This window comes from Pelophylax lessonae (assembly GCF_965119305.1).
Source record: "Pelophylax lessonae genome assembly, chromosome: 5".
NCBI lineage: Eukaryota > Metazoa > Chordata > Amphibia > Anura > Ranidae > Pelophylax > Pelophylax lessonae.
Window position 1 is genome coordinate 467268611 of NC_138772.1, and position 26930 is coordinate 467295540.

Here is a 26930-nt window from a genome sequence, read left to right on the forward strand (position 1 = left end):
CATGACCAGAAGGGGGAAGAGCAAAGAGGATACATCGGCATAAGACAACCAACATGGTGCCAGAACGGCCACTCCACAGAGAAGCATGAGGGGCACAGAGAAACCTAAGGAACCAGGAACTTAAGAGTAAGCTCATCCTTCCCTCAGGTAAGGAGAATGATGGAGACATTCTTCTCTATGCCAAAAAGCTGCCTCAGTTACAAGAGATGGAAGAGGTGGAAGGAGACGATCCTTACACTGTGAATATACAGTACTTGCTAGCCTTGATCCTATACAGGGAGCTGGGGCAGAAGCCATGTCACTGCTAAATCCTGGTCAGCTTGCAACTCCAGAGGAGTTACATGAGGGAGAAGACCAACACACATTAAGCCAGATTCTGCAGACCTTATAAACATGTACAGCATCAGTTAACACTGTTAAAGACCGTTTGGGAGGCCTGACTGAAGAGGAAGCTCTTATTTGCCAAGATTTGCAAAAGAGTCTAACCTTTTGGTTGAAATTTCTTCCTATAGATAACAACATTCAAGCTCAAATTGAACACTTTTTAGTGACCTTGCACGATGATGGAATGCCTTCAAGTGCTTTTTCAGGAGCGTTTTTATTTCTACTATAAAGAGTATCAAATCCAAAACAAAAGCCCTTGAAGAACAGCTGACCCAGCATGTTCGTAGGTTAGATATAGCTGACCCTACAGAACATTCGAAGGCCGCTTGGTTAGCTGCCCAGGACTCCTTGACCAAAGAAATGACCTTGAAAGCAAAGAGGAAACGTTTTTTCTCTAGGGTGATTTTTTTATGAGGAAGGGGAACAGATCGGTCGTCTCCTAGCCAAAAATGTCAATATATGTCCTTCAGTCCCCACTATTGGGGCTCTGAAATTACCAAATGGCCGTATGGTCAATACACAGGAAGGGGTTATGACTGAACTAATCAGATTCTATACTAATTTATATGCCTCCAAGGTGTCTTATACAATGCAGGACTTACATTGCTATTTACAAAGGATATCTCTACCCCAGAATCACAGGCTTAGTTTGTAACCCCCCCCCCCCCCACTTTATAAGAATTACGAGAGGCGGTTGGTCTGTTTCCTAACTCCAAGGCCCCTGGGGATGATGGGCTACCAATGGAAGTATACCAGACCTACTCTGCCACACTATTGCCCAGGCTGCTAGAGGTCTTTAATGAGGCCAGACGTAGACAACAACTGCCTATCTCCATGATGAGAGCTAGTATTGTACTGCACCTCAATCCAGACAAGCCGGCTAAGAAGCCCAATTCTTATAGGCCCATCTCACTTCTTCAGGCAGATGTGAAGATACTGGCAAAGTAAATTGCTAGGAGAGTGAACACTGTCATAAATAGTATTATCCATGAGGATCAGGTAGGTTGTATACCAAATAAGTCAACTGCTGTTAACCTAAAGAGACTGTACATTAATATACAAACCCCAGCAGACAATAAGGGCCATAGGGCACTGCCGTCTCTAGATACCAATAAGGCATTCAACAGTGTAGAATGGGAATACCTATGGGCCATATTGCAGAAGTTTGAATTTGGTCCAAAACTTATATCCTGGGTTCGCCTGCTATATTGCGAGCCGCAAACATCTATCAAGGAGGGAGGAAAACATCTGATAGCTTCCATTGGAAAAGGGGTACCAGGCAGGGATGCCCCCTCTCCCTGCTCCTGTTTTCTATGGCGATTGAGCCACTGGCCGCATGCATTAGGGATAATGACCAAAGAGTGGGGTTCAGATATAGCAATTTACAGGAGAAGATCCTACTCAATGCGGATGACATGCTTCTGCTGTTAGGGGACACTATCTCCCTAAAAAATGTAATGTCCACTATTACATAATTCGGGTGACTCTCTGGGCTTACAATTAACTGGTCCAAATCTGCCCTCCTACCAAGGTGTAGATCCGCAAGTTGGAACCTTCTGTCTAAGTACCTGTAGTAACTTCCTTCAAATATCTAGGCGTAGTAATATCACCAATACCGCTAGAATGTTGTCATTTGAACATTCTCCCATTACTGGTGAGATTCAGAGATAAGGTCAAGATATGAAAAAAATGTGGCTCTCGGTTGCCGGAAGAGCAAATTGGATCAAAATTATTTTAATGCCACAGCTATTATACCACCTGCACAACATTCCGTAGTGATTCCACTGAAAATATTTTGAGCTGTTAACTCTATTTTTAGGACCCTAATATGGAAGGGAGGCGCAGCCAGGATCAAACTGGAGCAGCTTCAGAAGCCCAAGGATAGTATCTCTAACCCGTGGATATATTATATAGCGTCTCAACTCCAACATATGGCAGAAGGATTAGCTGGGACACCTTACAATTCCATGTTAACTATAATGCTTCAAATTTTGTGGAACACTCACACTAGCGAAAGGAACGGGAAGCACAAATATTTTCTAAACTCAATAAACAATACCCAACATATAGACTCCTTCAAAAGGTATGGGATAAAGCTAAACAATTGCAAAAAAGTACTTGGATATGCTAGTTACAGTCCAATTTGGGATAATCATACCTATCCTGAAATCATTAAATTACTGTGTGCAGCCAGGTGGCGTGCCTTGGGAGTGACACATCTCCAACATATCTTTGACAATGGTGTATTATTATCATTTACACAATTACAGAATCAATTTGGTATTCTCCCAATATGCTATTGTAATATATGCAATTGAAACCCGCTATATCGGCCCAAAAGTCATTGGAGAAAATAGAGCTCTCGCCTACCTCAGTCTTTTCTCTTATGCAACAAACAAGCTCAACCAAAGGCTTTATATCAAGCTGTTATGCCACTCTCTTGGGAGTATACCTAGAGAAATTCCCTAGTTTGGTATGCTATAAATAGGAGAAAGATGTAGGTGAAATACCAGGGGAGCAATGGGAAGAAGCCCTACCTAGAGTCTATTCGGTTATGCTCACTAAATGTGTCACAACGCATATCTCAGATATATATATACTTCTTAAGGTTCACTGTACCCTGCTTAAGCTCCACTCTCTGGGTTTACGCCCAAACGAGATGTGCCACAGGTGTGAAAGAGATGTAGGAGATCTGATCCATCTGCTGTGGAGATGTCCGAAACTCCACCGCTATTAGAGAACAGTAGTAGCCACAATAAATACAGCATTACAGATATCCATTTTAATGAAACCTAAACAGTGTGTGTTAGGTATACTCGACACTGTTACTCAGGATACGTTTTTGAGAGAAGCAGTAGCAAGGGCCGTTTTCCAGGCCCGTAGACTTACTGTATGCTTATACATTGGATCTCACCTGACCCTCCTTAATCAAAAATGTGGCTTAACCAGATGGGCAATATATTGCACCTCAAAAAACGTATATACCAACATAGGGGCACCCTATTTAAATTTAAAAAGGTGTGGGGTAACTGGCTAGCTACTCCGGGTCTGGCACCAGCAGACTTAGTCATGGAGAGAGTAATTCTCTGAACTTCATATTTTTTGGGGACATTCAGAATTTATTAGAACGGTTGGCATTGTCCATTAACTCTCATATCTCCGTTGCCTCTATGTTCATGCATTGGGATATGGGTGGCTCTGGAAAGGAAATTTTATTGGGGGAGAGGTAAAAAATTGCATATTTTATGATATTATAATATTACTCGTTATCTTTTACCGGACATGTATTGAATGCTGATCTTTGTATTATTTTGATTGCACTAACTACTTGTGAACTTGTAAATGAAAGTGACATCGCAATAAAAATTGTTGCTTGATTTAAAAAAAAGTAGTACAGCAACGTACAACGGAAATCCACATGAAAAAATGTAGTATTTTGCAGCCTACCACTCCTTGGGTGTGGTGACTGCAGTAGATTTTGTTTTTTCAAATTATGTACATTTTCTGCAAGTACAAAAAATAAATGTTGATCTTGCAAGAATTGTAGTATCCTTGTAACTTCCCCTGCACTGATCTGAATAAGTGTTGTCACCCTAGCACAGGAAGTTGGCCATATACCAGTAGAATTTTAGTTTCATTCTGTAATGGTTAGTGGGGTCATGTTGATGATTGTTTTTCAACTGCAGTGACAAGAAAATTTGATGGTGCAAAATCCACAAAGCTGGTGGATGTTAGAGACCTTGAGCTCCTCCACCTTCCGTTTCAGGAAGCCCCTGTAATGTTCTGGTACCTCTGGTACCCTTATTCCACTTTCCCATTCAGTGTATGCGTCCCACCATTCTCTTCTGGTAGGTGCGCATACACCTTTAAGACCGATGCTGTCATCACTGAGCCCCGCAGAGCGGCTATTTCAACCGCCGGCGTTCTCACTCACATGTTCGTTCAACCTGCCTTGAAGCTCATATGCTTACAAGCGTACCTCGCTGTCGGAACCTTGCTGCTGATCCCTGTATCCCGCTACCGGATCACTCGCTCATACCGAACCTCTCTACTACTGCTTGCTATTAGTGATAAGTACCCCGCAGGGGAATCCTCCATAACCTTCCTACTAAGCTTACACTATCTAGCTCTGCATATTAAGGACTGTAACTATCATCTGCACTGTTGTTTTAGATTGCTAGCTCTTGAGCCTACTAACATCTATCCTTGCACTGGGTTAGTCTCTCCTGTATGTCATCTGCTGTCCTACCACCTACTACCATACATGATTGCTAACCTATCTGCATCCTACCTGTTACCATCTATACTCTCATGAACATTTCTCTCAAGTGCTGTTCACCTATTTGTCACTGTTCATACCTGTCTCTTCAACTCATCACCACTATACTGCTATATACATCTATCACTCCAGGAACATCTTATTGAGTGTGTATATTTGTATGCTGAATCAGACAGACCACAGTGATGAGTCTTGGGAGTTGGAATTGGTATTTCAACGTATCTCTACATGACTACTGAGTGGAGTTTTTCTGCAGCTGCAAATCCATCTTGTTTCAGAAAACGCAGGAGCGTTACAGATTGAACGAACCTAAAATGGATTCAGCAGATTTACCCACTCAAGTGACACAATTAAAACAACAAGTGACTGCGTTAATACACGCTCTTACTGAATTAAAAGAAGACAATCAGGCTCTGAAGCAGCAGGTAACCCGTCTATCACAACTTGCCGCTGCTCAACCCACTGAACCCAAAATAAATCCTCCTCTAGTGTTTACAGGTGATCGCAAAAAATTTTGTGAATTCAAAAACGCCTGTCAGTTACTTTTCTTGCTAAGACCTCGTACCTACCTTACTGATCATATCAAAGTCTGTACTATTATTTCATACCTAACGGGTGATCCACGGGCCTGGGCAGACTCTCTTTTTGAGAAAAATGATCAGCTTCTCAACTCCTATGCTTTATTCCTAGCGGAACTCGCTAGTCTATATGATGACCCCAATAGGCAGAGTACTGCTGATATTCAATTGAGGTCCTTGAAACAAGGTAGGAGACCTGTAGAAGACTTTGTAGCAGAGTTCAAAAGATGGACCCTTGATTCAGTGTGAAATGATACATCTCTGAGAACTCAATTTAGACTCGGCCTATCAGAAGCCGTTAAAGACGAGCTCGCCCGAGCGGATTTTCCGGGCACCCTGGATGCCTTGATACAACTCAGTATCAACATAGACAGGAGGCTGCGAGAAAGAAAGGCTGAAAAAATGGGAATGCCATTGTCCAGTCCTTCTCGGATTTCGGCCATTGACCCTACTCCTATGGAGGTAGGAACCATACGCCCACCTTTATCAACTGCTGAAAGAGCCAGGAGACGATCCAGTAATCTTTGCTTGTACTGCGCATCCCCGGATCACATGATAAGCGTCTGTCCCCTTGTCCGCAAAAAAGAGGGTGAGTGTTCACATGTCCTCCTAGGGGGATTGACAACTTCATTTACTAACCCTTATCTTTTTGTTCGTTTGACATTGCAGTGGGACCAGACTAGGATTACCACTAAGGCCATGATCGACACAGGATCTTGCGGAAATTATATCGATATACGTTTTGCTACTTTAAATAAAGTACCTATTATTTCAAAACCTAAGCCTGTCTCTGTGAGTCTTATTAACGGTATTCCGTTATCTTCTGGCCCAATCACTAATCAGACACAAGCACTCCTAGTCACCACTAACGAGTCTCATACGGAGACCACTACCTTCGACCTATTGTCTTCGCCCCACTTTCCCATTGTTTTGGGACTTCCCTGGTTACACACACATCAACCAACCATAGATTGGAAGAAACGGACCCTAACCTTCCTCTCTTAATATTGCGAGAGTACGTGTAACCTCCCGTCTTATGGAAAGATCCTGTCTGTGGTGTCAGATGAGATTGCACCACTATGCTTTCAGGATCTGTTCGAAGTTTTTCTTAAGAAAAATGCTCAAATACTGCCTCCCCATAGGGATTATGATTGCACTATTGATCTACTCCCTAATTCTAAATTGCCTTTTGGTCATGTTTATCCTCTTTCGCAGGATGAACTTTCCCATCTCAAGGAATACTTGGATGAGAATTTGACAAAAGGTTTTATTAGACCTTCCACTTCTTCCACAGCTGCAGGACTTTTTTTTGTCCGCAATAAAGACTCAAGCCTCAGGCCTATTATCGACTATAGGCAATTGAACGCCATTACAGTAAAAGATCGTTATCCTTTGCTGCTTATCCCTGAACTCATTGAACAAGTGCGTGGAGCTACCTACTTTTCAAAATTGGACCTGAAAGGGGCATACAATCTAATCCGAATCCGTGATGGAGATGAGTGGAAGACAGCATTCAGAACCAGATACGGATTGTTTGAATATCTTGTAATGCCATTTGGGCTATGTAACGCTCCCGCAGCCTTCCAAAGATTCATAAACGATATCCTTAGAGACTTACTTGATGTCTGTGTTGTGGTATATCTGGACGATATACTTATTTATTCACGATCCTTGTCTGAACATATAAAACATGTAAGACTTGTGTTATCCAGATTACTCACACACAATCTATACGTGAAACTAAAAAAATGCTTATTTCATAAAGAAGAAGTATTATTCCTAGGATACATCATATCCAAAACAGGAATCAAGATGGATATGAGTAAGATATCCTGTATTCAGGATTGGCCTATACCAACCACCCGCAAAGCACTACAGCGATTCCTTGGATTTTCAAACTTCTATAGGAAGTTCATCAAGAACTTCTCTGCCATTGTGAGACCTCTCACACAACTCACAAGTATTAAGAAACCATTTAAATGGTCAGATGAAGCAAATGAAGCTTTTCGCTTGTTAAAAACAAGCTTTACCTCTGCTCCCATACTACGCCATCCAGACCCATCCCTCCAATACATTCTGGAAGTAGATGCGTCAAATATGGCAGTAGGAGCAGTACTCTCCCAACGACCAACGAATACTTCACCACTCCATCCAGTCGCCTTCTTCTCTAAATCTCTAAGCAGCCCAGAGGTGAATTACCCAGTGGGTGAAAAGGAACTGCTTGCTATAAAACTGGCTCTGGAGAATTGACGACATCTACTTGAAGGCACCCGATTACCAATACTCATATATACAGATCATAAAAATCTTCAATATCTTCAGACTAACAAAACCCTCTCCCACCGGCAGGTACGATGGTCACTATTCTTCCTAAGATTTAACTTCCTAGTGACCTACACACCTGCAGACAAGAATAAAAAAGCGGATGCGCTATCACGATTAACTGAAGATAATTGCTCCGAAATCCCTTCCGTTCCTATAATACCCTACAAGCGTATTATTGGGGTTGTCCGTTCCTTGAAGGAAGAGATTCTGCACAGTATAGGTTTGGATTCACCTCCACCACAACTAACTGCTGATGCAGAAGGCTTCCTCTACTACAACGACAAACTCTACATACCCCCTACTATGCGCACCAAGATCTTGGAATTGTCACATGATGTGCCTATGGCAGGACATATGGGTATGACAAAGACCCTTAATTTGCTTACCAGGCAGTTTTGGTGGCCTGATATGAAGACATCTATACAAAAATTTGTCTCTTCATGCAACGTCTGTGCCAGGTCCAAAATTGACACTACAAAACCATCCGGTCTACTATGCAGTCTACCAATACCCCAGACTCCATGGGAAGTTGTGTCCTTGGACTTTATAGCGGAAGTACCACCTTCCAAAGGATTTAATACCATTTTAGTGTCAGTGGACCATCTGACAAAGATGGCACATTTCGTTGCTATTCGCAGACTACCTTCGTCCAAACAAACAGCGGAACTACTGATGAAACATGTCTTTAAGTTACATGGTATTCCAAAAACTCTTTTGTCTGACCGTGGATCACCATTCATCTCCAAGTTTTGGCAAGAACTATGCCACATACTACGAATTGAGCGAAAGCTCACTTCTCCCTACCATCCTCAGACCAACGGACAGACTGAAAGAGTCAACCAGTGCATCGAGCAATATTTACGTTGCTATACATCATACTGATTGGGTGGATCTCCTCCCTCTGGCAGAATTTGCCTACAACAACGCAACCCACAGTACGACCAAACAGAGTCCGTTCTACTTGAACTATGGGTTTCATCCCACTATTCTTCCACCACGCATCCTTCCATCAAGTAACCCAGTAGCCTCAGACTATCTTACCCAAATAAAAGACTCTCTGGGTTTACTTAATACTACCATCTCACATGCTCATATTCAACAAAAAAAGTACTATGACCTTCGTAGAAGACCTTCTCCTCAGTATGCTATTGGGGACCTCGTTTGGCTATCAACAAAAAACTTAAGTTTAAAGATCCCTAGCAAAAAGCTTGGGCCTCTATTCTTGGGACCCTTCCCAATCAGGAAACTTATTGGAAAAGCTGCAGTACAGCTCACATTACCAACAGACCTCAAGATACATCCCATCTTCCATATGTCGCTACTGAAGCCCCATGTTCCTGACCAAGGAATAAGGTCTACCATCCCACCTCCACCTCCTGTACAAATTGAAGGCGGAGAAGAATATGAGATAAAGGAGATTCTGGATTCTCGTATCCACAGAAGAAGACTCCAATATCTAGTACGATGGAAGAACTATGGGCCCCAAGACGACACCTGGCTGGATACCTCTGATATACATGCCCCTAGGCTGATTCACAATTTTCACGCGAAATACCCGGAAAAAACAGTTCTAGAGGCCTTCCAGAGCCGGCCTTAAGGGGGGGGTACTGTAATGTTCTGGTACCTCTGGTACCCTTATTCCACTTTCCCATTCAGTGTATGCGTCCCACCATTCTCTTCTGGTAGGTGCGCATACACCTTTAAGACCGATGCTTTAATCACTGAGCGCCGCAGAGCGGCTATTTCAACCGCCGGCGTTCTCACTCACATGTTCGTTCAACCTGCCTTGAAGCTCATATGCTTACAAGCGTACCTCGCTGTCGGAACCTCGCTGCTGATCCCTGTATCCCGCTACCGGATCACTCGCTCATACCGAACCTCTCTACTACTGCTTGCTATTAGTGATAAGTACCCCGCAGGGGAATCCTCCATAACCTTCCTACTAAGCTTACACTATCTAGCTCTGCATATTAAGGACTGTAACTATCATCTGCACTGTTGTTTTAGATTGCTAGCTCTTGAGCCTACTAACATCTATCCTTGCACTGGGTTAGTCTCTCCTGTATGTCATCTGCTGTCCTACCACCTACTACCATACATGATTGCTAACCTATCTGCATCCTACCTGTTACCATCTATACTCTCATGAACATTTCTCTCAAGTGCTGTTCACCTATTTGTCACTGTTCATACCTGTCTCTTCAACTCATCACCACTATACTGCTATATACATCTATCACTCCAGGAACATCTTATTGAGTGTGTATATTTGTATGCTGAATCAGACAGACCACAGTGATGAGTCTTGGGAGTTGGAATTGGTATTTCAACGTATTTCTACATGACTACTGAGTGGAGTTTTTCTGCAGCTGCAAATCCATTTTGTTTCAGAAAACGCAGGAGCGTTACAGCCCCACAGATGCTCAATAGGGTTTAGGTCTGGAGATATGCTTGGCCAGTCCATCACCATTACTCTCAACTACTTTAGCAAGGCAGTGGTCGACTTGGAGGTGTGTTTGGGGTTGTTATGTTGGAATACTGCCCTGCGGCCCAGTCTCCGAAGGGAAGGGATCATGCTCTGCTTCAGTATGTCACAGTACACATTGGCTTTCATGGTTCCCTCAATGAACTGTAGCTCCCCAGTGCCGATAGCACTCCTGTGTAATGTTCTGGTACCTCTGGTACCCTTGTCTCCATATTTATCCTTTCCTAATTGCGTCCCATCTTGTGTAACAAGGGACGCATATACCTTTAAGACCGGATGACATCATTGCCGAGCGCCGCTATGAGCGGCTATTTCAATCGCCGGTTTGCTCTCACTCATCGCTCGTTCAAACCGCATGTTCACCGCACCTACTCCTGTGAAGTCGGAGCTGCTGACATTTTCCCTTGCTGAACTGAAGCCGGAAACCTCGCTGGTGATCCGTATATCGCTACGGGATCACCCCTCTCCAATGGACACTGTTACTCCTAAATCTATCTAAGTGATAAGTACCCCGCAGGGGATTCTTACTAACCAATCTCCTACTGTCATCTACTGCAATTACCAAGACTATCTGTATCTATCTATTCACTATCATCTGCATAGACTGTTAGCTCTTGGGACTACCTTCAACTATCCTTGCACTAGGTTACTCTGTCTAAGTATACTCCATCTGTGTCCTCTTACCATCTGCACTATACTTGACATCAGAACCTATCTGCTTTACCATCACCTGCAACTCTCCTAATACTACTTCTAGTGCTCACCATACAATAGCCTGTCTCTCATCTATATATCCTCATATATTCTATCCCTCCATTAACATCTATTAATATATATATGGTATATAACAGGCTGTACACGGTGATGAAGTCCTGAGAGTTGGATATGTTTGTTCAACAGATTCTCTACAAGGCTACTGAGTGTAATAATTCTGCAGCTGTAAATCCATCCACTAACAAAAACGCATGAACGTTACATCCTGCAGCCCCAGACCATGACACTCCTACCACCATGCTTGACTGTAGGCAAGACACACTTGTCTTTGTACTCCTCACCTGGTTTCCGACACACACGCTTGACACCATCTGAACCAAATACGTTTAGCTTGGTCTCATCAGACCATAGGACATGGTTCAAGTAATCCATATCCTTAGTCTGCTTTTCTTCAGCAAACTGTTTGCTGAACTGTCAGACAATGGAGACATGCCTCATGCTCAACCCTGCAGAACATGACTGACAGTGGCTCTTGGTAGGGATCCCAGGTTATTGTCAGTAGGTAACTATGCCCCACCCCTCAGAGCTCTGGAAAGGATATAGAGGTTTACGTAACTAAATAAAACCAAGGAAAAAGGTAATTCAAATGCATTTATGAAAAAAAAAGTATATGGCATGTTTAAAAATGTTCCACTAAGTATAAATAAAGTTGAGTACATGTGGATCGAAATTTGTCTGGTTCAGCAGGAATTGACCAAATTGTGTTCTGTGTGTAGCCCCCTCTGTTTGACAGAAACTGATTGTTTGATCAGCTCCATTCGAACAGAGCCACTGAAAAAGTTTGCTCAATCGGCGGCTTGCAGCTAGCCAGCCAATCAGCTGCAGCGCTGATCAGTGTTTTCTGACAGCGGGGAGTACCCTTGTCAAAATAGCACAGGAGGGAGGATTCCTGCATCCACCTCGCTTGTGTAGATGCAGAAATCTGCAAGTCTTTATTTATTCAGCATGCTGGCTGAACGAAATTAACTGACAGTGTGTACCTATCTTAAGGATTCATATACTGAAATGTTTACATACACTTAAGGGCCAATAGTACTATGAAATTATAATTACCAGATGCTAAAAATGCCTGGAGAAATCATCAGGCAGTCAGACAATACTGGCCTAGATACATTTGTGGACACCACAGGTCAGCAGAGACTGATGTTATCCTTTGTTGTAGATCCCATAGGTTCTTTGACATTTACAGGCTTGTTCAAGAAACAGTGGAAGACGAAAACCCTAAGTTAAAAGTCTTTAATAATTTAAACTAACCAATCTGAATTTACTTTTTGAAGTACAGTACAAGATGAATTCTGACTAGTTGCTATAGGTACAGTTCTTAACTGAGTAAGAAAAAGTGTCTAAAAAAGTACATACTGTATAGCAACAGTCAGGTGAAAGTGGTGACTCTTTAGTGCAGGTGAAAAGCAACTTTTGGAATCATAATAAACTCTGTTGAGTAAATCTTGAATAGCCACTATGAATTAGTAAACCACACATTTATCACTTTATGTTGTGTCCCTCTTATTCTTACTCATTAAAAGACTGTAAAAACAGCCTCTGTGCCACATTTATCTAAGTAATATTGAGTTGGATTCAACGTCTATGTCATAATAAAGAGTTAAATTGCCTATTGATGGTGCCAAGTTAGCAAGTGGCCATGCTGCCTGCAAATACGTGGTCTAAGGAGATATGTCATTGCAAATATCAGCTTTCAGAACAGAGCACTTTATTGATACTTACCACTATGTCACCTCCTTTTATATATTGTAGACGTGGCTGAAATACAAATATATCCAGAAGGTAACACACATCACATGTGTAATCAATAAGCATCCAGTAAAAGAGATTGTCAGACTTTTGAAGAGGAAATACAATTCGCAGTGGAATGAACCAGGAGTTCCAGTTGAAGGAAATAGAAACAATGAACAGCCAAAAGAGATAGAAGGGATCTAAAAGAAAGAAGATATTTAAAGGTAGTACACAATTTACTATTAAAGTATAATGTCACCCACAAAAGCTTTCACACCCGCATCTAAGGATTAAAATGATTATCTTCCAGCAAAAGTCAGTTATAGAGACATTTTTAATATTTTGTATGTTATATTATAGAAAGCATTTTCAAAACATATACATTCCTTAAAGCGATTGTAAAGTCTCGTTTTTTTTTTAAAAATAACAAACATGTTATATTTATCTCCTCTGTGCAGTTGGTTTTGCACAGGGCAGTCTGTATCCTCCTCTCCTCAGGTCCCTGGCTGGAGCTCCTAGCTCCTCCCTCCTATTGAGTGCCCCCACAACAAGCAGCTTGCTATTCCATTCAGACACAGAGCTGCCATTCGGCCCCAGCCCCCTCTCTCTCTCGTGATTGGCTACCTGACTCTGACAGCTGTGGGAGCCAATGGCGCTGTGGCTGTGTCCCAGCCAATCAGGAGGGAGAGTTCTGGACAACCAAGGGGCTGGTAGATATCGCTGGAGAGAGATGGGGCTCAGGTAAGTATTAGGTGGATTTTGGAAATGGAGAGTGGAGCCGAAGACAGAGCATTTGTCTGAAAGGAGAACAAGGCTTGGCTTCTGGAACTAATGCACACATGCAGGATTATGGCCACAGAGAAAGAGTGAGGGCGGAAATAAAATTCTATTGAGACACGGAAGAGAGGAGTTATAATGTTGGTAGCTTACAAGCAGAGGCATTCAGAAAAAGTTTATTCTATCAACTAAGATCTCTAGAGTGTTGGGTTGTGGGTATGGTTCATCCAGCCCCCGTGGTCAAACATTTTGATTGGTTGATTGCCTGATCTATAGGGACACTTTGTCTGCTGGAACGAGTGACATCCTATGAGCTTTTGCTATGAATTATTTCTCAAGGCCTTGAGACAGTGCGTCTCTGGTAAGCAGCCACCTTTTTTTGTTTGAGCATATTGGGGTTGCATGCAGCACTTGGAAGAGTTATCTCTGGCATATTTTATCAGCTTTCATTCATCCAAGAGACTGTTTCATTGAACATCACCATTTAACATTTATGTTTATGGGACTTTTTATGTGAAAGCTTTTTTGCTTATTTTTATCACTATTGTAATTATCACATCTGTGCATGTTGTTGTCACTTCACAACATTGTTTTATGAAGTATATTTGTGCACACGTTTAGGTTGTTCACATTTTCATCGTAATTGTTTTCACATCGTGTAGTCATTTTTGTTACAATTTTTATTGTGTTACTGATTTGGTCCAGATAGCGCATTCGTTTTTTTTTTTATTTACATTCACTTATCTCCCAGGTCTCAGAGAGTCCTAGGTGCTGCCATCTACCAGATAGGCTAGCGCATCCTTTACACATAAAGTATTAGGGGGTGCTGGGGAGGCTGCTACACCCAGAATTTTTTTTTATCTTAATGTAAAGAATGCATTAAGATAAAAAAAACCTTCTGACTTTACAACTCCTTTAACCACTTGCCGAGCTCCCACCACAGATTTACTATGGCAGGCTGGCTTGGCTGCGTGAAGCAACGTAGGGATACATCGGTTGTGCGAGTTGAGCTAGGGGGCGATCGCTCCCCGCTGAGAGAAAAGGACGGTCAGCTGATGTAAACAGACCATTCTGCTTTCTGAAATGATCACAGAGCGCCTTTGATCCTTTTATTTAGGATCACAGGTCTCTGTGATCATTTCACAAGCCCATCCCCCATACAGTTAGAAAACACTCCCCTAGGCTCACACTTAAACCTCTGATCACCCCTAGGTTAACCCCTTCCCTGCCAGTGTCATTATTACAGTAATAGTGCATATTTTTAGCACTGATTACTGTAGTAATGTCACTGGTCCCCCCCAAAAGTGTAAAAAATGTCAGTTAGGGGTCTCATCTGTCTACTGCAACGTCACAGTCCCGCTAAAAATTGCAGATCGCGGCCATTACTAGTAAAAAAAATAAATAAATAAAAATAATTTCCCCTAGTTTGTAGACATGATAACTTTTGCGCAAACCAATCAAAATACACTTATTGCAATTTTTTTTTTACCAAAAATATGTAGCAGAATACAAATTGGCCTAAGAGGATGAAAAAACTTGAATTCTTTTTTTGGGGGGGGGGGGAATGGTATATAGCAGAATGTGAAAAAATATTGTTTGTTTTTTTGTTTTTTCAGAATTGTCACTCTTTTTTTGTTTTCAGAAAAAAAATCGCACAGGTGATGAAATACCACCAAAGAAAGCTCTATTTGTAGGGAAAAAGGACATTAATTTTATTTAGATACAGTGTCGCATGACCACACAATTTTCCTTTAAATTAATGCAGTGCCAAATCGCAAAAAATAGCCTGGTCATTAAGGGGGCAAATCCTTCCGGTCCAGAACTGGTTAAAGTGTTACTAAACCCACATCATAAAAAAAAACTATCAATAAATGCTGTACTATATTACATGCTGTTTATACTCACGCACTATGGGATTTTCTCTCTGTATTCTGCAAAAATACAGGTTGATCCTGCTGTTCTCTATCTCCACCTTCTGTACAAGTCCCCAATTAAGCTAGGGATTTTGCAGCTGTGGTGAAAACTCTGCACACACTCAGTTTTCAGTGAGTTTCTATGCTGAGCATTTCCTCCCTATCACACCTGAGCAGCCCATGTGACACACTTGTGGGTGTATACACAATGGTAAATGACAGCCCATTCCCTCACTCCTCCTTCATGCCCACTAACCAGCTAAACACAATGAGGGCAGGATATGTAGATTAATGTAGGCTTCACCTCTCTCTTATTCTAAGACACAGGCTAGAGGGGCGTGACATAGCCTGGGACTGGCAGAAATCTGCCCACATCATGTTAGTGCCAAAAAATAATAACGATTTGATTTCAAATATATATTTGTATGACAATTTAAACAGTTTATTGATATAATTTTTTTAACTCTGTATTCCAAAAGCTTTTTTTTTTTTTATTTTGAACATGTGACCAGCAGCAGAGGACTAGAAGCTCCTCCTGCTTATGTTTCCCTGCAGACAGGCTGGGAAAGATCCGAGTCATGTGACAGCTGTATATCAATTAGGGAAAAGGGTTCAGGGTTTGCTCCCCCTTTTTTAACCACTTAAGCCCCGGAGGATTTGGCTGCTAAAGGACCAGGGTTTTTTTTGCGATTTTTTACTGCGTGACTTTAACAGACAATTGCGCGGTCGTGCGACGCTGTACCTAAACGAATTTGACGTCCTTTTTTTCCCACAAACAGAGCTTTCTTTTGGTGGTATTTGATCACCTGTGCGATTTTTTGATCACGCGCTATAAACAAAAAAAGAGCGTAAATTTTGCAAAAATAACAATATTTTTCACATTTTTTTATATGAAATTCCCCAAAAAAAAATGTAAAAATCAAAATTTTTTAACATTTTTCGGCCAATTTGTTTTATGCTACCTATGTTTGGTAAAAAAAAATCGCAAAAAGCGTATTTTGATTGGTTTGCGCAAAAGTTATCGCGTTTACTAACAAAGGGAAAGATTTTTGTCATTTTTGGTGTTTTTTTTTAACGCGTAATGGCGGCGATCTGCGATTTTTTTTTCGGTACTGCGACATTGCGGCGGACAGATCGGACCCTTGACTGACATTTTTGACACTTTTGGGGGTACCAGTGACATTACTGCAGTAATCAGTGCTATACATATGCACTGTTACTGCAAAAATGACACTGGCAGGGAAGGGGTTAACTTTATTGGACAGGGAGGGGTTAAGTGTGTCCTAGGGGCGTGATTCTAACTGTGCAGGGACATTCCTATTGGTGTAAAAGCAAAGATCAACCGTTCTACATAGTAGAACGGACAGATCTTCACTTTTACACAGGGAGAACTGACAGGCAGCTTGTTTACACAAGCCGCTCTGTCTTTCTCCCTTCACAGGAGCGATCGTAGTGTGACTGGCGGACATCGAGTCCGCCGGTCACACGCACTGACTTGTCTGTGAACGAGCCACGGCGGGCGCGCGCCTCGGCGGGCGCGCGCCCGCCCGCAATAGGCTCGCAAGTCAGTGACAGGCGAGTGACGTACCGATACGTCACTCTGCCTGGCCGGGGCTGACCGCCGCAGTATATAGTCGTGCGGCGGTCGGCAACCGGTTAATATACTGTACATGTCGCTTGGTTCATAGCTGCACCGGCTTTACATATACATGTTCAGGGTTTGCTCCCCCAATTTTTTGCTTGTTTATTATGTATTCGGTCTGACCAGACTTCTGAGGTTGAGCACCCTACCCCCCACACACACCTGTACTCTATCAGTGTCCACTATCAAGTAGATATAGGAGGAGTCCCTTGTAGTGCATTAGCACATCTCTCCCAGCAAGGAGTGTTGTCTCCAAGGGTTAGAGAGGCTGGATTCACCCCTTTTTTATGGATAGTGTAGGACCCACTGATAATGGGGTACTTTGACGTAGTGGTGGGCTTGAGCACGATATGGCCATATGGTGGGACCAAATCCCCATTTTTATTTATGGATTGTCTCCATATTTGATAGTCATTTCTTTTGCATGTGTGCGCTATTCTTTTTTAATATACAGAGGACTAGAAGCTCCTCCTGCTTATGTTTCCCTGCAGACAGGCTGGGAAAGATCTGAGTCATGTGACAGCTGTATATCAATTAGGGAAAAGGGTACCTAAATGTTTTTTTTTTATTAAAATATTTACAGTTTTTGTCATCCACATACAGAAATCGAAGGGACAATGTAAGTTGAAGCGATTGTAACACTAAAAAAAAAAAAGTAGTTGTAAATAAGAAGTTTTTTTTATCTTAATGCATTCTATGCATTAAGATAAAAAAAAAAACCTTCTGTGTAAAGCAGCCCCCCCCCCAGACTCTCTAATACTTACCTGAGCCTATCTTGATCCAGCGATGTTGCAGGAGTGTCTAAGCTGCCTGGGACTCTCCCTCTCTATTGGCTAAGATGGCAGTGCAGCGCCATTGGCTCCCGCTGCTGTCAAACAAAGTCTGTGAGCCAATGAGGAGAGAAAGGAGTTTCTCCGTATCTGAATGGACACAGGGAGCTGTGGCTTGGCTCGGGTGTCCCCATAGCAAGCTGCTTGCTGTGGGGGCACTCAACAGGAGGGAGGGGCCAGGAGAGCCAAAGAGGGACTCGAGAAGAGGAGGATCTGGGCTGCTCTGCGAAAAACCACTACACAGAGCAGGTAAGTATGACATGTTTCTTATTTTTTACAAAATAAAATGAGACTTTAGTATCACTCTACAGTGCTTGTACTGAGTAATTTGGCCCCTTCTATCATCTAAAATACCTGGCTGATCCTGCCTGGTGCTGCCCTCCCCTTGTAAACCGACCACGTTTATCATGGCTTCTAAACCATGATATCGTGGTCAGTTTATTTGCCTCTGTTATCTCACTGTCTCTCCTTGCTCCCTCTCTCCTCCTCCATCCCAGCTGTGTCAATGCGGATCTGCTCTCTGCCCTTTCCCTCCTCCTGCAAAAATAACTGTGCTTTGTTACTATAATCCCCTGTGTTAGATTGCATTATGTGCCCCAATAGATGTTCTTTATAAAAAATATGCTGCTTCCTACCTTATCTCAGAGCGCGATCACCCGCCGCTTTCCTCCTCTCCTCCCCTCTTCCCCACCTCCCAGGTGACATCAATGGGGGATTCTCATGCCGTCAATGCAGTCGTATCAGCAGGGAGCATTGATAGTTTCAAAAAACTATTAGATGGGCACCTTAAGGACCACAACATACAGGGGTATACAATGTACGGTTAACAGCAAACACACACACACATCATAGGTTGAACTGGATGGACTGATGTCTTTTTTCAGCCTCATGTAACTATGTAACTATGAGGGATTCCCCTCGCGCTGTAGCTGTCAGATCAGGGAAGGCAGTGGCAGGTGGTCATGTGAGGGCTGAGCGGCGCTCTGAAATAAAGTATGAAGTGGTGTATTTTTATAAATACCATACAATGGGGCACATTATGTAATCTAACACAGGGGATTATAGTAAGAGCAAAAAGTGGCTTTACAACCACTTTAAACAATGTGTGTTTAGTATCACTTTAGGTCAAACCTGTGTTTTGTCCATGCAGGGCAAATAAACAGATTTGCCTTCATGACTCAGTTTCCAGCACCTACTCACTTTTCCTTTATTCCCCTGCTGATCTGATTAACTGATAGCAGTGAGGAAAAGTAGGCCTGAATTAAACTAGTAGGAACTTTCACAGCCTTGGGCATTGTACAGTACCAGTGCTATCACCACCACTCTCCAACTCCTTTTTAAGACCCACAAAGAAAATGACTATTATTGCCTTGATCTGGGCTTCTCAATTTCTATTTAATTTAGCACACGTGAAAATAATATTTATAATATTCCTTTTAAGTAAAAGGTCAATTTTGTTGTCTGTGCATTTAAGTGTACCTGTATAGCCATCGATGGACTCCGGTATCTTGAACTTGTTAAGGATTTTTTTCAATGGTCTCTTCTTAAACTTGCAACAGAGCATGTCACAATAATGTTCCTCTTCTGTTTCTGGTTTAGGTTCTTTCTCAACATCTTTTTCTTTTTCTCCTTTTTTTTCTTCCTTAGTTTGGGGTGGCGGTGGAGGTGGAGGGGGTTTCTTCTTCTCTGGAGCTATACATGTAAAATAAACGTCATTACTGTATGCAGCAACAATGTTATAGCTAGACATAATTTAAATAAGACAACCAGATAGGTATGTTTCTATGTTCAATACTGCTTGTACCTTCAAACTTTCCTTTCTTTTTTAATCAGATGTTTTTTTACCATATTTATAACAATTTTTTTTTTTAGGTTTCATTGTAGTCTGAAATTAAGATCAACGTTTGTGGTATTTCTGGCATTGGTACTGTCAGGCTTTGGCCTTTGGAAATATTGGAGTGGTTGTCTTATAAACATACAGATTATGATCTGATAGGATGCAGTCACTCTTTGGCTAATAATTTTCTACCCAGCTCAGTTAATTTTTAAATTGACTTTTGTCAAGTTGAGTGGTGTTTACAGGGAATTGGCCAAAATTCAAGCTGTGTGTTGCTAGTTTCAGATTATTAAATATCAAAGGTAACCTTGGATTTAAAATGCTTAACAAAAGGCATAAAATTAAAAAATATACTGTATTAAAAGAAAAAATGCTTCTCTTACACCCAGGTTTTCAATGGACATGCTTAAGCAAGGATGACATCACTGTGCATTTTTGTGGCATCATGGAAAAACGGAGGATCCAAAATGCCAAAAGAATGTGCTCCCTTACAGTTCTAGAGTACCTTCTTGAGAGGCTTGGGACCCCAAGCTTTCACAGACTCGGGAACATTTCTGATACCTACAGGAATCTGGTGTGTAAGGTAAATATTTATTACTTTTTTAATTGTCTTTTTTATGCCTTCCACTAAGCATTTTTATTCAGCTGATATGGCCTTCCAGATAAAGGGACAGTTGCTAATAAATGGAACAAATGGCCCCCTATAGGGTAAGTTACAAAAGCAGCATGCCTTGGTGAATAAAAAAAAAACAAATGTGGTCTATTACTCTGTATTACAGGCTACTAGTATATTTATTGTGTGTACCCAGCGCTTTCTTACCATAAAGTGCTTAATATGTATCTCTATTTATTATTTATGCAGAACCATAGTATTTAAATCACAATGCATAATGCTTATAAAAAATATAACCACTTCCCGCCCGCCCTATTACAAAATGACGGCGGGAATGTGGTTGTGTTATCCTGACCGGACGTCATATGACGGCGGCAGGATAACACAGCTCTGGGCGCCCCCCGGGGGCGCGCAGAGCGGCGATCGGTGATGCGAGGTGTCAGTCTGACACCCTGCATCTCCGATCTCGGTAAAGAGCCTCTGACGGAGGCTCTTTACCATGTGATCAGCCGTGTCCAATCACGGCTGGTCACAAAGTAAATAGGAACAGCCGTTGATCGGCTTTCCTTAGTTCGTGCCTGACAGTAACGAGCAAAGGAGCGCCGATCGGCGGCTCCCCTGACAGGGGGGGGGGTCGGCACTGGTAATCAGATCATTGATTACCAGTGCAGACCCTCGGGGGGGGGGATGCCACTAGATCCACCAGGGATGCCCACTATGACCCCAGGGATGCCCACTATGACCCCAGGGATGCCCACTATGACCCCAGGGATGCCCACTATGGCCACCAGGGATGGCAATCAGGGCTCAGGGAGCCCCCCATTGCCCTCCCCATCAGTGATGCCCACCAGTGTCCTCCCTATCAGTGCTGCCCACAAGTGCCCATCATTGCCATCCTTTAGTGTCGCCCACCAGTGCCCATTATTGCCCACCAGTGCCGCCTATCAGTGCCCATTAGTGCCCGTCAGTGCCACCTATCAGTGCCCATCAGTGCCACCTATCAGTGCCCATCAATGCCGCCTATCAGTGCCCAGCAGTGCCACCTATCAGTGCCCACCAATGCTGCATATCTGTGCTACCTATCAGTGCCACATATCAGTGCCTATCAGTGCCGCATATCAGTGCCGCCTATCAGTGCCGCCTATCAGTGCCAACCCATCAGTGCCACCCCATCAGTGCCACCCCATCAGTGCCTCCTCACCAGTGCCTGTCAGTGCAGTCTCATCAGTGCTCATCAGTGCAGGAAAAAACTTATTTATTTACAAAATTGTATAACATAAACAAAAAAACGTTTTTTTTTTCAAACTTTTCGGTCTTTTTTTATTTGTTTAGCAAAAAGTAAAAATCGCACAGGTGATCAAATACCACCAAAAGAAAGCTCTATTTGTGGGGGGAAAATGACATAAATTTGGTGTAGGTACAGTGTTGCATGACCGCGCAATTTTCATTCAAATTGCAACAGCGCTAAAAGGGGAAAATTGGCCTGGGCAGGAAGGGAGGGAAGTGCCCTGTATTAAAGTGGATAAAGTATAAAGTGCAATCAGTGAAAAAATGTGAATGAACAATAAGTCCTTTAAAGTGCTGGTTATCTTATTCTTCCAGTGCCAGTATGTTCCATCAAGAGCCGTTGTGCTTTGAGAACAGATGGTAAATAAAATTTTTCACTGATGCCCTTTACTGTTTTCAATATCAACAAATCAAATGCATTTTGTTTAAATTATTAACACAATTAGACTAAAACCTTTCTAAGGTAACTTTTGTTTTAGCTTTGTAAAGAGTAGGGAGTTAGGAGGGAACCCTTAGACAATTGTCTGAACAAAATTCTCAATTTGAAGATTCCCCCCTTATTATTATTATGTTCCAATGACATCTTCAAATTTTCCCTCACAAGGACAAGAGATAATATCCAGTGGGTGTATTATTAATGTGCAGATAGTTTGCAAAATGAAGTAACTCATAGCAACCAATCATTTCTTTAGTAAACTGAAATCTAATAGGATGTTATGAGTTGTTGCTTTTTGTACTGGTCTATTATCATAAACTCATGCCTGTATTTTTAGACAGTCTAGATCTAAGATCTCTAGACTTGTAAAATTACTTGTGGTGGGGCTTCCTTCAGCTGAAGAGAGGTCTCCATCGGCCAGCTTCTCCTTGTAATGACTGGTCCTCTCCCGCATGCGTTTAATGAGCTCATGAATCTGGACTTCAGCTTTTTCACTGTTTATGATGGACTCCTCTTGTCTCAGACCTCTGTTGAATTAAAATTATAGTTACAATGCTGAACAAAATATTTTATAATTATGCATAGAGGTTCAGGAATTAGAATAGATGTTATAATTACATATACAGTATGGGCTTTTATTTAATTAGGAAAAAGACAACAGTCTGACAATGGTCTACCAGAGGGAAGCTTGGACCAATGTAAGTATGAATGTGCCATACCTGTGGGATATCCCTGCAATCTGGAAATCACTGTAGTAGGCACTGCTACCACAGTGACCTCCAGAAGGTTCTGGGTCCCGTACCACCATTCAGGGAACACTTTACACTTTCCCAATTAATGCAAACTGTTATCTGAATGAAAGAGGGGGAGAGGCAAGGTGATGGCATTATGATCTCCACCTCATCCAATCAGAGAACACTTTGCATTCATTGAAAAAATTCAGTGTTCCCTGAATGGTGCCTACAACTTCCTGTGTTCACTAAGCAGTGGTGCAGGCATTTGGTTTCACGACTCAAAAGGTAGTGGAGATCACTATAGTAGCAGTGCCTACTACTATGATTTCCAGCTTCTAGGGGGATATAGCACATATACTTACACTGGTCCAATGTAGAGCAATGTAACCATATAAAAATGACCATCTCTGGTATTCAGATTTAAGGAAGAAAATATATTTTTTAGCAAGCTACGAACTCTTGAAAAAAAAAAAAAGATAATGTATATTGTGAAGGTTTGTCAAATCTACATAAATTACTTACTATGTATAATTTATATAGAGCATTTGTAATGTATAACAATATTTTAAAGTAATTGCACAAAGAGATAAAATAGACCCATTCAATCCACTTATCCTAAAAGCCGAACTCAACAAATACAATACATAAATGGGAGATTTTTGGGAAATGCACTAGGGTAATGAGGTTTGGCAATTTATGGTAGTGTTTGCTAGTTTTTCAGGTGACAATGGACATTATATGGCTTCTGAGGGTTATCAAACCTCCTTTCAACTGTCATCTAGATCTACTCCTGGGAGAGACAAGGAACATCATGCAACACAAGTTGTAAAACTATCAGTGCCTGTTGGGGCTTGTTTTGCAGAGTCCACAAACACTGCTCCAGAGAGAGAGATAGGGAGAGTAGGGAAAGTGTGCACAGTAAACACAGATTGAGCCAGTAGAGAAAGAGCTAGGTGGGACCTCAGAAACTGTGGCCAGTGAAGAAGCGCTACATCATGGGAAATGTGTGCTTTGGAAAGTGACAGGACAAGGTCATCTAGAGCCCTGGGAAACATGCCAGACTGTGCCCCCCAGGATGTTTGAGCATTATGTGTCAGTGAAAATCACCCCCCCAACAAAAATTGAGCACTAATCTGCATGCTTACTCCTAAGCATAAATTCCCCTCCCAGTGCAAATCCACCTCCTGCTGAAATCCCCCCAGCACAAATCTTTCCCCCATCCCCCAAATCCCCCCAAACACAACTGACCCCCCCCCCCCCAAAAAATCACCCCTCCTAGCACAAATCCTCTATCCTTCAAATTTCCCCTCACAGTACACCCCCGTCCAAACCCCTAATCCCAGGACAAATCGCCCCATCCCTCCTCCTAGCACAAATACCCCCCAAAAATGTTTTCCCTCCGAGCACAATTCCCCTACCCCTTCTACTATATCACCTCTTTCAGCACAAACTCCCTAAATCACTCCTTTTAGCACAAATCTCTTCCTTCATCCCCCCTCCTAACACAAATCCCCCTAAATCACCACTCCTGGCGCCCCCCACCTCACATGATACCACAGTGCCCAGGGTAGCCACTCCTCCTGCCCTCCCCTTCTCCCAGCCCTAGCTTTGGATAGGCTTAGCTATTGGTTACTATGCACCCTGAATATTAACAGTAGTATTCAGAGAATATAATACATGGGCTGACAGGTAGAAAACAAACACATCTTTCTTGAATAAAATCTATTTAGAAAGTTGACAGCTCATGAATTTAAACTAGTATGACATTTGCCATGCAAAATTGAACATGTCCTTTAAATTAATTTATAAATAAATGTGCTGTGTTTTGTACCAGAAACTTATTTCATGATATATATATATATATCTAACAATCAATTTATGTAATGATAAATTGGACACATACAAAAAGAATTAGCACTTCATGTTTATTGTAACATCTGTTGTTTTAAAATGATCACTTGAGAAAAAAGAAATATAAGGTTACAATTTCTATATTTACTCATTTTTGGCCTTTAATTATATATGGAGAAAAAAAATTGCTCTTGGAAGACAAGACCACCAAAAGAGAGTCCTGCTTTAACAAAGATGCAGTGGAGAACACTCAGTTTACCAGTTTACGTGGTGAAGGTGTATGTAAGGAGTGCTAACAGATTGTTAGCCCTTTTCCTCCAACCATAGTGCATAACTGAGGTCATGATTTGGGAGATTCTTATTAATGGAAGACTAAGACTGTAGTAAACTGGGGTGCCTTAAAGTGGCTACTTCAGCTTACACATATGTTTGTAAAAATCATATGAGCGAAAATCATACTCCAAGCAGGAGAAATGGTATAAGTTACTGGATGGAATTGGAAGAGGAGTTCTGCGGAGGCTGTGAAGGAGAGACTTTCTGAAAAAGGCCGCCATGTGAGGCCAAGCTAGGGCCCTTTCTTACTGAAGGTGTCATGGTATAACACTTTCTAGAGAAAAAATCTATTAAAGACTTTGTTTAAAATCAATGTAATGACAATTCAAGATTGGGGTAATCCAGGCATCATGTCCCTTTCTCTACATTAAGATGTCATTAGTAAAGTTCTACAGAAAGAGAAATGTCCTTGTGTCACTTCAGCCAAAGTACATGTGCATATGGGAGGTAACGTGAAAGTGATTGGAGGAATAGAAGGGAATCAGATGACTATGTCATATTACCACCATAAAACGGTAAATTGGCTACACTGAGAAAAGGGGATGATGTTCCTTTCACCTTAGGTGTTGGAAAAGAGAATGTTACTGCTGAGAACTCAGAAAAAAAGAATGAGGTATGGCTGAGAAATCCAAGAAAGAGATAAAGTATGGCTGAGATCTCCAAGAAGATAAGATAGAAGATCTCTGGAGTTACGCAGAGACCAAAAAGTAATGCCACTGATGTCTGCAGAAATTGGGGTCTAGTCTTTGACACGCCCACTCAAAGAATACAATGAGCAACTATGAAGTAAGGGGGGTGGCACGTTAGTCCAAGTTGTGAATATTAATACAGATGTGTTTTATGGTTCTCTTACATATCACCCAAGTGGGCCTTCAGGCCTGATCTTTAAGGTTTCCCATTGTTAACCAGGTACTTACATGCATACACATAGAATTTTGCTTCTATAAAACCACACCAAAGATACCAAACCACGCTATTATCAATGAACAAAATGTGAATACTAGAATAGATAAAACTGATTTTTCAAAGACCTGCTAAAGTACAGTGGTTGGAAATATTGTTTATTTTTTTTATATAGGAGTGACTTCAGTAACAATATACTCTTATAAGAAGTAAAGTGTGAATAATAGTCATTGCAAATGTCAGCATAGGATACAACATAAAATAATGTAATAATAACCATTTGTACAGATGCACAGATGTTACCACACCATTTTCAATAAGTGATGCATTTCTTCCACCAGCTTGTCATTTTACCAGTTACAAATCATAGTGAACGACAATTGTTCCCTTTGTGAACATCTGACGAATTGGCTGTGACTAGATGTCTGTCATTAATATAGCTTTACAATGAGAGTGGGACACACACTGTACAGGAGCTGAAAAGGAATACCGCCACTGTAAAGGACTATATACATGTTGAAAAATAAAAGCATTCTAAATGCTCCAAATGAATGATTTTTGTTCAAGTTGATAGAAATCAAAGTTATTATTGTATATACCATGAAAAAGTTTGATTATCGTGAGGTCACAAGCCTATCCTCCTCATAGACCAAATTACCAGATTGTTCAAAGGCTTAAAAGACCACTATGCCAAAAACTATGCAAATAATATAAGTCACAAATGTTTGTTTGAGAAAACTCACACCTGCCAAAAAAATGAACTGTTTAACATCTTATACAGAAGTTTAAAGTATATCTCAACTTTTTATAAACTCCCCCATGCACCGTGGTAATACAACTATATCGTTTTTTAAATTAAATTCTACTTATACATATCTTGAATCCAGCAGTCTCCAGGCTGGTTCTGTGCTATTTCAAGGTCTTTCCTATCCTGGAACAGGTGGTCTACAAGATTGCAGAGAGCAACACTGAAGTTATGATGGCAGTGCTGCTTTCTGCATGGTGATAGCTTCCATTCTTTTTATATCTTGAGTAAGGGGAAGGGGATGTTTCCCCAGGTACAAAGACTAAAATTCAAAACATTTTATTCCTTCTCAACTCTAAGTCCAAAATAAAAAAAAATGGTTTTGGCAGGAGCTGGACTTTAAAGCAGAACTCTAAAGGGTCTATTCAGAAAACAGTGACATTTACCAAACATTCACTGCAGGTAAATCT

General features: G+C 41.7%; 1 protein-coding gene across 1 annotated transcript in view; it reads right to left on the minus strand.

Annotated features, from left to right (window-relative positions):
* Positions 1–26930, minus strand: part of CNGB3 (cyclic nucleotide gated channel subunit beta 3) — a gene marked incomplete at its 5' end in the record, with an annotated part of 244413 nt that overhangs the window by 198724 nt on the left and 18759 nt on the right. The window contains 3 exons of the mRNA XM_082259003.1: positions 12551–12759; positions 19201–19413; positions 22270–22421. Coding sequence (XP_082115129.1) covers positions 12551–12759; positions 19201–19413; positions 22270–22421 — 574 coding nt within the window. The remainder of the gene's footprint in view (positions 1–12550; positions 12760–19200; positions 19414–22269; positions 22422–26930) is intronic.